This window comes from Pagrus pagrus (genome assembly GCF_965226575.1).
Source record: "Pagrus pagrus genome assembly, chromosome: 14".
NCBI lineage: Eukaryota > Metazoa > Chordata > Actinopteri > Spariformes > Sparidae > Pagrus > Pagrus pagrus.
In genome coordinates this window covers 14,290,161-14,308,838 of record NC_140198.1, presented here as the reverse complement: position 1 = coordinate 14,308,838, position 18,678 = coordinate 14,290,161, and the positions used below count along the sequence as shown (strand labels likewise).

At 39.4% G+C, this 18,678-nt stretch overlaps 2 protein-coding genes across 2 annotated transcripts; one reads left to right on the top strand and one right to left on the bottom strand.

The window, feature by feature from the left end:
* The first annotated feature begins 2,693 nt into the window (after positions 1-2,693).
* Positions 2,694-9,062, top strand: tmlhe (trimethyllysine hydroxylase, epsilon). Its single transcript, XM_084373367.1, has 7 exons — positions 2,694-3,063; positions 3,146-3,322; positions 6,355-6,634; positions 6,736-6,855; positions 6,981-7,217; positions 7,839-7,977; positions 8,177-9,062. Exons 1-7 carry the CDS (start codon positions 2,928-2,930, stop codon positions 8,306-8,308), a joined length of 1,221 nt encoding a protein of 406 aa, XP_084229493.1. The 5' UTR covers positions 2,694-2,927; the 3' UTR covers positions 8,309-9,062.
* Positions 9,063-10,405: 1,343 nt separating this feature from the next.
* LOC311269303 (V-set and immunoglobulin domain-containing protein 1-like) lies at positions 10,406-17,378 on the bottom strand (the record flags this gene model as incomplete). The annotated part of the gene is made up of 7 exons (XM_084373377.1): positions 10,406-10,878; positions 10,968-11,112; positions 11,421-11,537; positions 11,812-11,967; positions 14,957-15,164; positions 17,054-17,217; positions 17,336-17,378. The coding sequence occupies 7 exons, from the start codon at positions 17,376-17,378 to the stop codon at positions 10,782-10,784; spliced, it is 930 nt and encodes a 309-aa protein (XP_084229503.1). The 3' UTR covers positions 10,406-10,781.
* Between the last annotated feature and the right edge of the window lie 1,300 nt (positions 17,379-18,678).

Here is an 18,678-nt window from a genome sequence, read left to right as displayed (position 1 = left end):
CTGCCATTACATTAACATGAATAACAAATAGCAATCTAATGATATCATATATAATATACAATATGACTAACTTAAATACATTTCCATACCAATTTTACTTGTAACAGAGTATGTTTACAGTGTATCATTACTTCTAAAATAATGGATGAATACTTCCTCCAACACTGCCCAGCCTATTCCCGTGAACAGCATATATACTAATGTGTGCAGATGCAACAATAAAAAGTATGTATGCACTTTATTTTGACAACAAGCCCTCAAGAGTGTTAGTACAGTAGAGCATCCGTTTATCTTCTCTAATGGTCCCAGTCCAGTTTGCTGTAGCTTATACATCAGATTAAAAATGCATTTACACAACCAGCACTTTAGTCTCCTGAAACACCACAAAAGCCTAATCATCCATTATCATACGCATGATTTATGTCTGGTACATGCCAAAAGGCATTCTTTACTTTGACTCTATGTACAAATGTATCGGTATAACCTTTTTTTATGACAGCTGCATAACAAAATCAGAAAGCTTATTCAGAGTGTTGAAAATAATGGCTGAGGGATGTCACTTCCTTGATGAAAACATTTAATCTGCTTGGATGCTCTATTATGTTCTATGTGTGATGAATGTTCTTGTATTGAAACTTATTTCTTTATTTATTCTAACAGCAGTAGGGTCGATGCTATGATGTACAAGAAGGGAAGTAAAAACTGACTTCTAACTGCGGAAAAGGAAAAGAGGTATTCAGCCAGGTGAGCAGGTATGAGCTTCCTGATAAACAGCCGATTTCCAGAGGTGACTCCAGAGGGAGCCAGCATACAGGTTTCCATCTGCCATCCAACACTAACATCAGCATGTTAATGCAAGTTGATACAAAAGCAGAACCCATGACAATGGCTACCTCTAAACGTACAGGTCATTAACTTCACATTAGAAAAGGCCTTTCATACTGTTGAGGGAGCAGCAAACACTGCTTCTGTCACAGTTGATTTACTCACTAGTTACTCTGTTTTATCAGTGCCTGATTGCATTGTTAACATTTCCTGTCATGTCACACCCGGTCACTCCCCATGTACGCTAATAGCCCTCAGAAGTTGCACCTCTGCCTGTTCAGGGCTTCCTGCAGTATTTTTTAGCTTTCAGAGTGGGCCACCAGAAAACACTTGGTACAGTATGTCTTCAAATGTAAACCTTCCGGTGCTATTCCACAAAGGCAGTATTTTTATTTTTAAATCATAATGTGTTGCTGACTGTAAGCTTGAGTTTACACCAAGTAAAGATTATTATTATATTGAAGTATTGCTTTGTCTGCTGAGTTTAATCTGACCCCTCATTTGCCAACTTGGTAACACTTTATAATAACATAAACAAAACTGTGAGTAGTAACAAAGGAACTAGTGAGAAATTAAGCAGGAATGACTTGGTAATTAATGAATCAGTAGTGAGTAATTTCTGAATAACTGTGAATCGAGTACTATATATTAAATGATGAATGACTAGTAAATGGACTGGAAGATACTATATTAATGAATCATTAGTTAATGATTAGTTCATAAATATCTGTGAATCGACATACTGACCACTTTCTTCAAGAGATGTTCCTCATTAACTAAGAACCAACCATAGAGTGGCACAAGCCAGTAACAACTCATTAATTACTAATTACTTAATCATTAGTTACTGTTCTTGTGCACCTCAGGTAAAGTGAAACAACACTGAGTAGCTACCAGATAGACTCATTAATTACTATTACTAATTACTCATTAGTTAGTTACTCTTTGTGTAACCACTCAGGTAAAGTGAGACATCACAGAGTAGTTGTCAAGTAGAGTGATTAAGTCTAATTACTTAATCATTAGTTACTATTTTTGTGCCACCTCGTGTAAAATGATACATCATACTGAGTCGTTATTAAGTAGTCATTAATTACTTGTCGCTTAATCATTATGTAGTATCTGTGTCCTTTCAAGTGTCATCCATCATACTGAGGAGTTACCAAGTGTAGTCACTAATTACTCATTAGTTACTATTTTGTGCCCCCTCAAGTAGTCATACATAATACTGAGTAGTTACCAAGTAGAGTCATTAGCTTCGTTAATATTTTTGCTCACCCTCATTTAAGGTGATACATCCTACGGAGTACTTCTTTTTTCTTCATACTTTATAAGTATCAATTTATGATAATGACAAGTAGCAGATGCCAGCCATATTCTGTAGGATTACGTTATATAACTTGCTTTAAAAATAAATGTTCACTGCTGTAGACATCGCTTTGAACCTAATGCTTTGAACTCAAACTACTCAGTGTTATGTCTCACTTTACTTTAAGACGCACATAAATAGTAACTTGTGATTAAGGTGGCTAATTGGGAAATATTATTGACATTGCACAAATGTTTTCTCACAGACATGTTATTTAACCAGAATATATTGAATGATAATTTATTTTTTATCTACAGTATAAAACATTATCAATACAATTTACATGTCAAGTAACTGAATATGATATTTAATAGCATACTAATATAATAAAACACAACATTCATGAAATATGTAATAATAATATTAAAAGTAGCAGTTGTTCTACTAATAATAAATATAACCTGTTTTCATTAATGCGTAAGTCACAAAAATACACAGTGAATATTACATGAGTACATCCGGGCTGTGCAGTAGAGCGAACCACGCATGCGCCAAAAACCCTCCACCATCCCGGCCTGAGCGTGTTATGGCTACAACATTTCACCAGAATAACCGGAACTACTATGCTGCGTTTAATCATTGATCTCGGCCCGTGTTGGCATATTGACACATTTTATGAAGCTCGCCAGTCTCACTCCAGGTGACGCTTCTAGGACTGCGCGGTGACCACGGAGGAGAAAGTTTGAGGGTTAACAAGTAGTTTGTTGATCAGAAGATTGCGTTTACGTGCAGGATGTTGGGCTCGTTGATCAGAAAACTGCAGCCTGCGTTGAAACAGGCTCAGATGCTGTCTGTCGCACCGTGGAGTCGCAAGACGCAGATCCGCGCGTGTGCGTCAGCAACTTTCCACTTACTTGAGGACTGTCTCGGTGAGTTTATCACATTTCAACCCGATTTATGTACGAGGCATCACTTGGGGCGACTGTTAACTCCTGTGTGTGAACTCACCAGTGCTCAACTATGGAGGGAGCCCGATGCATTTTAACTACGTGTGGCTGCGGGATCACTGCCGCTCTGCGTCCTCATACAACTCCAAGACCAACCAGAGAAACGTGGACACTGGGAGCATAGACCTCACCATCCGGCCGGACAGCACAAGTGTGCAGGATGGTCATCTGGTCCTCTCATGTAAGTCCGTTGTAAATATAGGAAATGCAAGAGTGTGTTGATGAGGTGGTCTGAGTGTCACTGTGATATCTCACCTCAGAATCAAAACAAATGCACCTTAACCACAAAGTAATAAGTCAATATACAAATTGTATTTCCATCCAACAGGGGCCCTAGAGTCCCCTGCTTCACTGCATGTAACATGATGGAAATTCATTGCAATTTTTTAATGGAAATAATACAAAATCACATCATTTTGGCCCTGCAGTATTGCATAATCCTGTGGCCTTGTGTCCAAACAACAACAACCTAACTCACACGCAGAAAACTGGCTGGCTTGTAAACCATTCCTAACTTTTGAGAAAAGGACCTGTAAGTGTTGAGTTACCTGATGTGAACCGGTACAGCGTTCCATTTATGTGCTGCTTTGATCCAAAAGATAACTACACTCTGTAATCTGATTTGTTATTCCTTGTTGCCTAATAAAGCAACTGAGATGATATTTTTCTGGTATATGTCAGCGGTGATAACTATTTTGTTAAAATGGTTTTCATGGTTTATTTATATTATAATAATAATATGCATAAAACCTGGGGTTAATCTTTTACTTAAAGCAAGACAATATACCAGTATACATCACATATAGGGGAAAGTGGACTTTTCCCTCTCTCCCTTTGATATCAGGTTTTCCTTAAGGTGTGGTCATGACCTTAACTGCACCGTTAACACGCTGCCACAACAAACATCTGGCTTTAAAAATATCATATGTAGGAATTCTGCATTCAAATGTCTGAAAACAACTGGACCTATGTTATATATTTTGTTGGGTTGCATGATTACATTATCCCAAATGTTTCCAACAATCTTCAAACCCAGAGGAATCCACAATTTACTTTAAGTAACAGTCGCCGTCGATACTTACGAGGTAGAGAAGTCAGCTACATTTAAGGTGAATGCAACTTTAAAACGTCAGCTCGTTTGTTAACATTTGTGCCTGAGTCGAGTCAGATAGATTTTAATCAGCAACGGTGGTTCACCACCCGCGAAGCGAGTTTAACCACAGGATCATTTGTGTTTATGCAGTGTTCCTCTGCCACAAACAGCCAGATTACTTCACTGTACACTATTACGCGGGCTATTGATTATTTTTCGTCGTAAAAAATGCTGTGGTGCCCGTTCCACCTGTCCCTGGTCCTAAGAGCTGTTTCCTCTGGTAACATTTTTCAATAGTGACAATAGGTAGGTGGAAAGAGTACAATCAGTTACATAATGTGTTCAGAAATTAAATTAAAATGCATTGGGTACGCCTAAATTATGTGCTAATAAGTTAGGCACACCAGTGCAACCAGCCCTGCACAACAGTAGTTGGACACAGCGAAAAGGAAATGTGAAAGTCATGGTTTCAAGCTGTTGCTCATGCAATTGTGTCCCATAAAGCTGACTTCCAATTCATCATTCACTGCTGTTCCCTTCAGAGGCCCCAGCAGGCTGAGTGGAACTAGCTTATCAGCCCCAACCCCCGACTAGATGGAGCTATCCCTCAATCTGTCTCCAGTAGCTGCCTGCTCCTACGCACAAAGGGAAAAAGTCATGTGGGATTTAATTTCCCTCTTTCTGTCCCTCGGCAGCCAGGTGTGGAAAAGGAAACAGGTGTTACAGCGTCCCTTGCCAGCTGCTCATGTGCATCCTCACATCACCCCTACCTTGTGACCCCACAACATAGCTTGGGTCAGGTCTGACATGAGCAGGAAGGTAATTATAGCGCTGGAGGATTTCATTTTTAAAATGGATTAGGCTGCATCATGTGGGAAGGTTGATACCATCACTGCAAGCTTAAAATACCACAGCAGTGCAGGCAGAGTCTGGCAGCTTGGAGAGGCCTGTGCTTTCTGTCTGTCTGGCTTATGTGACTGACTGATGCCTCCCTGTATGCTGCTGGACTCCAGCATTTTTTTTTTTGGATGCTGGGCTGTTATGCATGCACAAGAGTGGCACTGAACCTTACATAAACTGACAAATTGGGAGCCGTCAACCCCGAGACAGTTTATGATGCACATACTGCTGTGGGTGTACTGTCACGTTGCCTCTCCCTGTTGGTGGTGCACATTCAAGGTCAGCTGAGTCTGGTGTGCACAATCTTTCCACAAACACATCCCTCACTGACTTGCTTTTCTAAATGCTCATTCTCAAAGGCCCCCATGTTGCACACAGATCAGATATACTCATCTTCTCACCCATAAGAACACCCCCATCTACCTAGGAAAAAAAAGAGAATACAGATAAAATAAGATTGTGAAATATGTGAAAAATGTGGATCCTGGAGGATGACTCAGCAGGCTGGGGCCTGATCCACCAAACCTTGTCTCCACAGGTCACACAGATAGTTGTGTTTTTATGAGCTGTACTGTAATCCTTTATAACTTGCATGAAATATGCTCTTACTTTTTATATTCATGCACTTGTATGGTTAAGCTAAAATGCCATAAAAATGGTCACCGACAGTAAACTCTAGCGTTGTTATACTAATCCAGCAGTTGGATTCAGACAAAATGACTGTGCAAAGTATTAAGTCTTACTTCCTAACAGGGCTGGATTAACCCACCAGGGGGCCCTGGGCGAAATTAGGCTGTGGGCTCCATAATGACCCTTCAGTTATTCGTGCTCTTTTTGCAAACTGTATGTATCCTGCTAACTTTGAGTGCTCATCATGAACCGCACACATTTACTCACATATTCTGCCCGGGGTTTTTTGTTTTTTGCAGTTTAAATATACATTAACTTTATACAATAAAGGTAGATTTTGACACGGGGCCCCTTGAGAGGACAGAGCTTTTAGCAGTTGCACTTTGTCCAGCTGTTAACCTTGCTAATCATCAATTAAGATGTGCATTGCTTGTACCCAGCAATACAAATACAAATAATAGAAGCTTTTTGTTAGTTTTTTTCAAAATAGCAGTTCCCAATTATGCTTTAACCTTCCCTAAACAACATCAGGTCATGCATTTTAATTCATGCAATTGCACCTAATAATATTTTCCATTTCTGTGTCCCAGGGCCGGATGGTCATGTGTCAAAGTACAGCCTGAGCTGGCTGGCTGACAACAGCTATGAAGCAACGAAGCAGAGCTCCGTCCAGCCTCGCATCCTTTGGAACTCAGACATCTATAAAAATGCAAACATACCTTCTGCCAAATGGGACACGTTTATGAGCAGCGACGAAGAATTAAAGAAGTTCCTTCAAAACTACATTCTGTACGGGATTGCGTTTGTAGATGGTGTCCCAGCTACAGTGGAGGCCACAGAGGCAGTCACCCAGAGGGTCAGTCTTATCAGGTACCAAGACTGGACTTTGTTGGCCTGTGTGAACCTCTGTCTCCTGTAAATTACATTGTCATGCCACTAATCTTAATCGGCCATTTTTACTCATCCACAAGGGAGACTACATATGGAAGGATGTGGTCTTTTACCTCAGATTTTTCCAGAGGAGACACTGCGTACAGCCAGCTGGCTCTGGACCGTCATACTGACACCTCATACTTTCAGGAACCATGTGGGTAGGTGCAGGAGACATGGGAGTGTGGGATTCGAAAACAACCCAGAATTTTGATAAATCCCAATTGAAACCCAAGAAAATGTGCGTTTGAATAGTTTTCTCCATCAAAACAATTTATTGTTGCAGAATCCAGGTTTTCCACTGCCTCAAGCACGAGGGAACAGGGGGGAGGACACTACTTGTGGATGGCTTCTATGCTGCTGAAAAAATTCGCCAGCAGTCTCCTGAAAACTTTGAGCTGCTTGCCAATATACCCATCAGGCACGAGTACGTCGAAAACACTGACAACCACCGAAACCACATGACGGGGATCGGCCCTGTGCTCAATATGTATCCTTGGAACAATGAACTTTACCTGATCCGGTATGTTTGTTTTTCATTTTGATCAGTCTGTCTGCAATATGTAAGAATTTTAGTTGACAACATTCAAAAAATTAACAAAAATGATCAACAGCATGAGAAGAAATAACTGTTTTGATGTTATGACGTGATGTTTTGTTGCAGAGATATCTATTGAAGACAGAATGCTAACCAGCTAGCCCTGGCCCATCACAGTCAAAAGCTCCAGTGCTAGCAGTGGAAACACCAACACTTTTGCTTTATAGCAATCACTATTTAGGATTTGTTCCTGCATTAAAGGTGCAATATGTAAGAACTGGCCACCTAACAGCTAACCGTTAGCTAGTTAGCTCACTCAACTGTGCATCTAGTGGCCTTATTGGCAGACTGTGCCCGGGCTGGGAGCTCAGAGCACTGAGTTTTGTGTTTTTTACTATTGGACTATCACCTCTTGAGGTACAAAGTGGCTACGGGCTGGCTGGTTAGCAACCTTATCCCAAGAGCTGGTTTGTAGTTTCTTAGTAATGAGAACAGTAAATTTTTTGCTGTTTTATGTCATTTTAAAGGGATATTGTGTACTTTTAAAAGTGTAATAAAATGTTTTAATCTGAAAATCAACAACCCGGCTGTTTCCTTTTTCCCCAGATACAACAACTTTGACCGTTCAGTGATAAACACAGTCCCTCATGACGTTGTTCAGCGGTGGTATGTGGCACATCGGGAGTTAACAACAGAATTAAGGCGGCCAGAGAACGAGCTGTGGGTGAAACTCAGTCCAGGCAAAGTAAGCTTCACTTCGCTTTTTTTAAAGGAGTTGCCAATAAATCTTTGCATTTAGAAATGCCCAAGCCAGAAAACAAACGTATAAATGCCTCTCCAAAGGTCAATTTGAAATAATCGATTTACAGCTTTAGCAAGATTGAAAAACAAACAGAGAGAATTAAGTGTAATCTAAGGATTTTACCCTCCCTTGTCTTCATGAGGTGATTTTCATAGACAACTGGCGTGTCATGCATGGGAGGGAGTCATTCACCGGACTGAGGCAGCTCTGTGGATGCTATCTGACCAGAGACGACATCCTCAGCGCTGCACGCTGCTTCGGACTGCAGGCCTGATCCTGGGTGTGAAGGTCCCTTCACTTCTGTGACTTGGCCTACAGTCAATACAGAAAGCATCCAAACACCTTCACTTTTTTTTTATACATACTATTATGTGGAAGCACTACAGCCTTGAGTCTTCTTGAGTATGACGCAACAAGTTTTGCTACTCCTGCTAAATAATTCATACTAACTAAAAGGTTTGGAATCAGTCCAGGAGATTACCTCCTATGACATGGCTGCATCATAGCTACAAGTTATTAGTGTAGTTATTTTTAAAATGAAATGTAAATATAGGGCCCAGATGAACAAAAACAATACTAAATTCTCCTTCAAGGATATCTGTACTTTGCTCCATTCAGCTCTCCCTCAACCCAATCCAGTCCTCCAGTCTCTGCTGCTGAAAACAAAGTCCACATCGTGATGCTGCCAACACATTGCTTCATCATAGAGATGGTATTGCGCATGTGTTGAGCAATGTCTGGTTTCCTCCAGACACAACGCCTTGAATGTAGCACTTTTAATACAAGGCTACAACATAACAAAAGGTGGAAAAATACAATATGACTGAATACCTTCTGAATGCACTGTACAACAGAGGTTTAATTAAAATTGCACTGAAAGTACAGCTCAGTACCATCAATCATGTCTCACTCTTTGCACATATTGATTGTTTTAGATTGCACACTGTTTTGTAGTCGAATCTACAATCAATACTGTATGAATGTATCCTGAACTCTACTTGAAACAATAAAACTTCTAAGTTCTCGAATGGTTTGTCGTTTTTGAGCTCATACAATCATGTAAACTCATGAAAAGGTGTAATGGAGAGTGGGATTGCACATAATGCATAACAGTTACAGCTAATTACACCAAAGTAGGTACAGTTCATCCTCTGGGAATCATGGACGTCTGTACACAATTTCCTGGCATTCTCTAAAAGTTGAGATATAAACTTGACACCCAATCACCTTTACTTTATGCACCTCTCTTCCTCCTACCATCGCAGAAATCTGGGACCGGGCTCAGCCATGTTGATTATCACAAAAATATTGTGCCTTCAGTGGGTAAAGATGGTGTTTGGCAAGTGTGACAATTGTGGGACAATATGGCTGTGCTATAAACCGGAGACTCTTTGCATTATCCACGCAAATACGTTTAGTCTTTTAGTTGTGGTGGTGCGAGTCAACTCCCCATCTGGCTCCGTAAAGATGTCAACCAGCTCAGTCACAGGAAACATATTGAAGGTGTCTGTGCTGCCTTCATGCTTGTCGAATAATCATAAAACTGTTGCATTGGCAGAGGGACAGCTGGGTTGTTTTGTATTAGATTTATAGATTTGGCTGTGTTCAGCTGTTAACATTTTCATTTATTTATGGTGAAATAAAAAATTATGACATGACTGTATAGTCCAAAATGTCAGTAATTCATCTGCCCAAATGATTCCTGGCTTTTACTTATTCTCTCAGGATAAAACGGTGCAAGCTGTCACCACAGTTGCCCTCTTAATCTTTTATAAATTAATAATCTGAAGACTACACATGTACACAAGCCTCTTCTTGATATAAGATGTTGAGAAGTTGCCTCTTATTTTGAAGGCGAGTCCGTAGGAAAAGAGCATCTGACACTTCAGTCTTGTCCGCTCAGGGCTTCTCTTTCACTGAGGGATTTCATGTTGAACAGACATTATTACACAGACAAGATAGGGCTGCTGATGCTACACATGTGAAGACAGTAAGACTCATGTCACAGTGCTCTATAGGACCGTTTGATTTCACATAACCTAGCTTTTAATAGGATTTGATATCATCAAAGAAAGCCATGCAAACCCACACAATAAATCTCCATGGAGATCTCAGGGACTCTCGAGTTTCACAGTGTGAGGCTTCAGTGTATGTTTGCTGCCACCTAGATGACACTTGATATCGACAATTATGGTCGGACAGGAAGAGCTACATGACTCAGCGACTGGAAAACACATCGTTTTATTGAATCAGGTTTTACATAAAATAGTTACACTTCAAACACGGCTGCTTGACAAATTGTATTGACCTGGGAGCCAATTGTTATATCCGATAATTGTAGAAAACAATTGTATTTTCTGAAGTCATTTTATCACTGTAAAGACTGAATTTGAGTGCAGCCTTTTGTCATTGTTTTTTTAAACACAGTAATGTCTGTCTTTATTAGAAAAGGTAACTGTATAAGACAAACAAAAATCAACTCATCTACATAAATGTCATACTAACTATGAAATGGTAAAGCACACAAAAGCAAAAATATTGTGTCTATATTGTGAATGAAAAAAAAAGCTGTTAAACATTCAATCAATGGTAAGCACGGTAACCCCCTCGATTCAGAAAACACTTCCATCTTCAAACACGAACATTAGCTCCATCCCACTGATTCCATTTGAGGATGACGCATGATAAAGCCTGAACATCACGGACTTCCTGTTGCTCACGATGGTGACGTTGCTCCAGCTGTTTTTTTAAGCTCCTGGCTCATCTTCCTCAGCATGGAGGCTGCCGGCTGTGGTTGCCACGGTAACCCTGTCCGAGGCTCCCTGGGCCTGCGGAGCGCTCCTCCTGGTGGACAGAGAGAGAGTTGAAGTCACACACTCAAATCAGAGACGACACGATGAGATGAAACGACGTTCAAGAGCCTGAAGTCTCACTTCATCTCGTTGCCCTCGGCTGCTTTGACCGCTTTGTACTTGTGTTTCTTCACAGAGTGAGCGATGAACCACACGACCAGCAGGATCAGGACACAGCCGAGCAACGCGCCGATCACAGCACCAGCAATCACTCCATCTCCCACTTCTACACAAACAGACGTTTTAATAACCGTTAAAGGAGCATTTTAAGTATTTTTGGGTTTATATTTCTTTATAATAACCATCATTAAAACATGGTAAATGTATTTGTGTAATGTGTATGTTCGTCTATAAACATTATTAGGATTGACATTATGCATTTGCAACAGATGTTTGTAAACCTTTACAGCTGCTGAATGAATTGTTTATGAAGGTGAGGTATTTACTATGAATGCTATATTTATCAATGATGGCCATTATAAAGTGTTTTTTGTTGCACATACATATTCTCAATAACAAACACTATAAACATACCAGGGCTCAGCTCTACAGTGCAAATTGAAAATCCCACAGCATTTGTAGCGTTGCACTGGTAATCCCCAAACTCAAACTCTGAGATGTTTCGGATTTCCAGGATTCCGGTTGTGGTCGCTGCAGAAAGTACACAGATGTTTATGAAAGGTTGAATGCATACGTGTTAACAGTTATGTGTCCCCAAAAGTCATACTTGAGTAAAAGCAAAGATATTGTTCAAAATGTTACTTTGCCTCCAAAATATAGAGGAGTGGAAGTATAAAGTAGCAGAAAATTGAAAGACTTAAGAACAGACAAGCACCTCAATACTGTAAGTACATTACCAAAGTAAATGTACTTACATTCCATCCCTGAGTATATCACAAAAACACATGAAACATTCAGCACTCACTTCTTCCCAGTACGGGCCTCCTTGTCTTGGTCTGATCCAGTCTGGTCCAGGTGTACTTCGGTTGAGGGCTCCCACGCTCACTGTGGCAGGTCAGAGTGACCAGGTGACCCGATTCCACATCACCATGGACGGAGCAGTACGGAGAAGAGGGCTTCTCTGAAACACCACAGGAAGAAGGCATCAGTTCATTAGGTGACTTTATATTACAATATGTCTGCTAAATACTTTATTATGAATTACATGTTCAGCCAGTCAATGGTTTTCATATCATTTCAGCAGCAAGAGCTTTGGAGTGAATTGATCAGCTTTGAAGTCTGATATGAGTTCACTTACACTGCTGTGGTCATTTAAGTCAAATTTGAAGTTTGAAGTCTTGATGAGTGCTGTTTTTCACACAGCCCATTAAAATATGTGATTATGTAGTTCACACTTTCCACAAATCTACTTCAGGAAATGTACTGTTTCATAATTTAGATCGCAGGTAAAATTAAAAAAAACTGAAAGTCCCACTTAAGTAAAAATATAAAAGTATTATCACCAACATGTTCTTGGAGTTCTGCAATGTCTCATGAGCGTGTGCATCACATAATAAAGCACGGTTCCAACAGCTCCACCTTGTGGCCATTAACAAAATGCTGCCCAATCTCTTTAATGCATGATTAATTATGATGTTGGGTGGTATTATCAGACATAAAATGCCAAAACTAGAGTGAAATGTGATGTTTTATACCTCTACATGGCGCTAATCAGATTTGACTGGCTGAAGAAAAAAAATTATCGTTATTAACAGGACTTTGATTATTTTACACGTCACTCACCATGAGTAATGGCAGCAGATGCAGCAATAACAATTTGATTGGTCAAAGACTAAATCATTGTGTTTGTTAATGGTGCCAGCTAATGGTTATTTGCACAGTATTGTGTCTTTATCACAGCCGTTACGTTAGAAAACACACTTGGATGAAAGCGTAATCACAACTCAAGAATTGTTGCCATAATGAAAGATGGGAGTCGTACTGTGTATTTTCCGCTGTAGTAATGGTTGGACCATTATTTAAACCACACTTTGCTTATTCAAAACCGGTCGTGAAAGTCGCATTAAGAGAGAGGTTATCACTTTATAACAGCCATCATTAATAAAAGGTACATTTATAACTAATTAAACTTTAGTTAATAGTTATTTCACTGTTAACAAACCATGAAACACTGTAAATAATTTATTAAGCAATTGTGAAGACTTATAAACATCAGTTCAAACTTTATAATGGCCATCCAAATAACGTGTACACATGAACTACACAGTATTTATTAACCATTTAAAAAATATTATAAACATCAGTTGCAACTTTACAATAAACAATTTGTTTTATAAATGGTTTATAAAGCATTTCATTGTTTGTTGTGTGTGAATTAACTATAAACTCAAGTTTAATCTACTATAAATTTACCATTCGTTAATGATGGCTATTATTAAGGGTTACCAAGCAGGGAAAAGATAACGTGTGCATCTTGTTTAAGAGTTAAAATGGCGGATCGTTTGCTTATTGTTAATCAAACAGGAAGTCACATGTCTCTCCATTAGTCATCATGAGGCAGGACTTACAGCTCTCTGCTTCTGAGTTGTGACTGAATCCTTTCTGTATATTTCATGGAGTCTGTTAGGCTTTTCAGATCAGATATATATATATATTTAACTCTATTGTGTTTTCACGATAGTGGTAAGGCTTTGACACATATTTGTAATTTACGATACACTGCTCACTCTTCTGTAATATAACCACAATTCTATGTAACAGTCAGTGATGATAAAACAAATCTCTCATCCTTGGATAATCAGCATGAGAACACCCATACATATTCATACAGCACATATGCAAACATTTTCATGAAGACCCAAGTGTGTGCTCAGTGTGCAGCAGATGCTGATGTATATTCTGTATGCAGTACAAGGATGCAGTCACAGTCCTACTCTAATTTCCAACACTGACAATGAGGAGACTGCTGCAGTAACCATGGAAACTAGTGAGGAGGATACTGAGGCCTGCGAGGTTGTCCCTGCATGGTAACTCAGTGAATGAGTGGATTCAAACTGAATTTAATTCCCTAATCGCACCATTCAGGGCCACTGTTTTAATAGATGTGTTAATGTTGCAGCACTGATAACAGATACAGTAATCTCAGACATCTCTTTGAAAGCAAAGTACTCTTGCTTTGGTTAAAATTTGACATACGTACAGTAATTCACAGAGGCTGATTTCAAAGAGGCTGACTGTGTACTTTGGCTCTCCCTTTTCAGGTAGCCACACCCGTACGAGCAGGAGAGTAATGGCTGAACACCCAGCGCGAGGTTCAGATTAGGGGGGTTTGTTTCTTTTCTCTGTCAGATATTAATGGTTAGTGTAAAAGCAGAACATCAGAGCACAATGCTGATACAATCACGATCCGCGACTTCTGCTTTCTCCCATAAGTTCAATTATTCAGCCAATACTGCTAACGGGTGTGGCCCAGCTTTGAGAAATCTCCTACTATACACAATCACAGTGTTTTGATTATCTTGCCTGATTAGATCAAGACTCAGCACTGTGTGGACTTTTACAGATTGGCATAAATAATTATATACTTTCATACGCAATTCTCTGACTTTTAAAGTAACCTGAATATTTCTAAAGTTTGCATTTACGCAATATTCAAAGCTCCTTACCCGTGAACTTTTCTTTAATCATATAATATTTAACATCTTTTTCAAAATAAACCAACTAGTTTTTGTTCTATATTTTATTGCCAAATGTTCCCAACAGTGTTCAAACCCAGAGAAATCCTTAATTTTTAAGGTAATGGTGCGTTTCATTTGGTCGCCTGTTGTTATCATTTCCACCAAGAGAGTCAGAGGGAGAGGAAGCTGGTCGGTGATCGTGACTAAACACAATGTCACCTCGCCCATGAGCATTTCTGCCTGAGTCACGTAGATGGATTTTCATCAACAAAAGAGCTTGTTTAACAATAAATGCAACACCTCCCATGATCCCACACTACCTAACTCTTTTGTTTTGATTGAGAAGCTCCTCGCAGCAGTGTTTCACGTTGTGTATTTAACTTTATATATCCAAGAGGGCAAAACATGTTTATTAGAGTTAACAAAACTTACCAAGAACATTCACCATGATGTTGACCTGAGACTGTCCGTCCACATCGGGAAAGTTGTGAACCTCACAGGTGTACACTCCGGTGTCTGATGACTGCATGTTGTTTATCATTATTGAGGCGTTTTTGGTCGTGGTGGGAGAAGAGGGCGGCTGCAGCCTGCCCTCGTAACCTTTTACAATGAGATCCTTTCCTGACTGATAGAAATACACCTGGAAGCACATGGCAACAAGTTAAACACAATGAAGACACTTCTTTCACACAAAATTTTCTTCATACCGTGACATTATTTTATACCAAAACCTCATTGTCGTAGATCTGGTTTGATGAAGAGGTCTGGAGTTTATCATTCTCCGACCTTCAATCCATTGTGATTCAAAGTTGGCGAAATAAGGTAACACTGTTGCAATCGTCAGTATTAGAAGGATAAACCTATTGCCACCTGTTGAATTCATAACTTCTGCTAAACGTTGTTGCTGTTAGCTAGGTAGCTCAGTTAGCCGTGCAGCTAGTGGTCACGAATGGGAGCTCAGAGCAGAGGGGGAGTGTAGGCGTTTACACCAATATCAGAGAGGCTTTTGACCCGGACAGGCTAGCTGGTTAGCATGCTAACCTCAATAGATGCAACAACAACTCTGCAACACAATCCATAGACATCACAACGTCAGAACTTTTTTTTCTCCACATTCTGTTGATCATTTTTTTTATGATCCAACTAAAATCCTACATATTGCACCGTTAACATAAATATACAGAAAATACAAAACAATAACATTCACACTCCACTTCCATACACACAGATCTGCTAAAAAACGGCAAAATTCGTACAGTAAATGTACACATCTTCATACAAAGCTATAGATATATTTACATGCACATGAAAAATAAGGTATGAACATATCGGGAGTGGAACCAGAATTAGAATTAGATACAGGAACTGGTTGTTTGAAGATAAGCAAAAAGAGATGCCTTAAAGAAATTAAGTTTTGAAATATTAGTTGTGGCTGGGGATCCAAAGAATTGGGAAGATCAGGAGCAGCGAGAAAATGTAGTTGTTTTTTTTTAAAAATTATAAATGATACTGAGATTTGATAATGTTTTATTTCAACCAATTACTATGTTATCCCTTTTGCCTCTCAAAAATAGAGCAGCAACCTCCTCTGGCTCTATGGACCAGCCTCAAATTCACATGGCAGAGTTTGGCTGTATTCATGTTTGATAGGTCATCACAGCACTATTGTCAGTCTCTAACAATTCTTTAAAGGCGTTTTATTTTAGCATTGCGGGAAAAAAACAACTGGATGATAAAAAAAAAAAATAGTAATACATATATGTCCTTGACTTTGTACTAGTTTAAAAACATCTAAGTTAAAAAGTTGTCCTCAGGGCCTAAATGAATGACTTATAGTGTAGTTACATAAATTCTATTCATTCAAAAAGTAACTTGATTACCTGTTACCTATAAACTAAAAAATAATAATCGTGCTCATTAATATCTGCAATCATTCAGGATGGTGTTTTATATTAAATTTGCTTTTATCTTACTTCTCACTCACAGCCTTTGTTGACTCAGTGAGGTGTGACCCGAACAGTTGGGCGCCACACTGAAAAAAAGGAGGGAACCCATGTTTGTGTGAGCGCGCGCAAGATGCGACTTTCTGTGAGTAATTTTTTTTAAAAAACAAGCAATTTTGAATATCTTTCAAAAATGTCGAGCTCTTTCATTAGATATCATACCACCCGGTGTGAGTCCAACTGGTCTGTTGCTTTTCGTTAATTAAGTTCAAGCAGCAACATGCCTGTCCTGCATTTGCAAACCCGAAAGAAACACGAAATGACTGAAGTCTTTACAGTATCACTCAAAGCCTTGTGCAGTCATTGAACAAACACTGTGAGCTGCTGGACTTCAACCAAATCTAGAGATAAAGGAGTTTCTTTGTGTTCAATACACTTAATAGGAAATATATCTGTTCTATCTCACTTTCTATCAATGAAGGAAGTCACTAAACCTCACCCAGTCGGTAATAGTACTCATTTTAAGCAAATCTGAGAACATCAAAAGTGCCTCACTTGGTGCAGAGCTCTGAGTGTGTGTGTCTACCTGCTGAGGCGTCATGTCGGACGTCGAAACATAGTCCCACTGGATGGTAAGGCCGGTAGTCTGCTCATTAGTGGAAACAAACATACATTGGAGCAGGACACTTCCACCCATTGTAACATTGACATATTTCTGCGGAGTGCTGACGGTGATCAGCTCCACACATCCTGCAAAACAACACGTTCATCACGTTACAAGACAGTTTGATCCAAAGCTCAACACTCTCGACTTGAAGCAACACAAAATAAAATCAGCCCAAAACACATCATTAGAAGTAGTGGTTACCTATTATGCTCATAAGCACCAACAATCGCAGCGTGGAGAACATCTTCGCAGGAGTGCACTCACAGAGCTTCTGAACTTTCAACCGTGCAGCACTGACTGTTACAAGCAACCCCGGAAGAGAGGACAAAAAACGTTAAGAGTATCATAGGCAAGGTTACAGTATGCTTGGTAATGGACTGGCTGATACTGTGCATGTTGATAACACAATGTTTGCATATCCATGTTTGCCAGACTGGGTGTGTAGATTCTGTTGTTTTTCAAAAATAGCCAGTTGTCGTTAATAGTTTCGGGTGGGGGCAGATGAAAATGAGAGATGACGGAAAGCACTGACCTGTTCATACTTGTAGGAATTAATAAATACAGAGCATTTTAAATGACAGCAAACAGAGTCACAGTCAGTGCAGCCTGTTGCACTGCAAAACAATCTGTGCTTGCCAAGAAATTATGCCAATGAATTATCTTATTTACTAGTTTATATCGTTGAAGCTGCTGTAAGTGATCTGTTTTTATCAAAATAAGCGTTAAATAGATCTATATCCCAACAATAATCACTGAGTGTTTGGTCAATAACCCAAGGGTCTCCACCACCTGCTCATGCAGTAAAAGAGAGAAGACATTTTCTGGTATCCCTGCCTACTTTATCCAATCAGGACAGAGAAATCCATAAAGAGGCATCCTGTCTGCTCTGAACACACAGAGAGCAGGATCCTCCCATTTGCTGCTATGTCTGGCGACTGCTGCTCGTGTGGTGATGTAGAGAAGAGGGAGGGGATTGGTAACTGTAAAACGGACAGGAAGTTAGCTAAAACGACAACGACGTTTACAGCTTTTTTAATTCATGGTATATTCTTTAATTGATCATGAATATGTAGAATTGATTAATTTAATAGTAAAACAAACCACTGGTATTTAGTAATCAGTGCTTAAGATAAAGAATGCAAAAAAACTTTCCATCCAAATGTACCCCAATATTATTTAATAATAACATTCTGCTTTTTTCCAATAAGCAGTGAATAAATAGCTGGTCATTTCTTCAATACATTTCCAGGAAACTTCCAACTGGTTTCTGCTTAATGTCTACTGATCATGCCATTTTAAATTCCAACTAGTTTCTGTCACTTCTACAGGTCAGTTAAAGTACTTTACTTTTTTTTTTAACCATTTACATTCTCACCAATTCAACAACCAACAGTCTCAAATGTATTGTTATCTCAGAATATAAACATAATGACATTTAACTTGAGTTGTGTGACAGCAGGCCTCCATAGGTATGAAACCGTTAAAATGGGTCACTTGGTTCTTGATTATGAAGTTGTATCTGTTGGTATTTAGCGATTCATGGT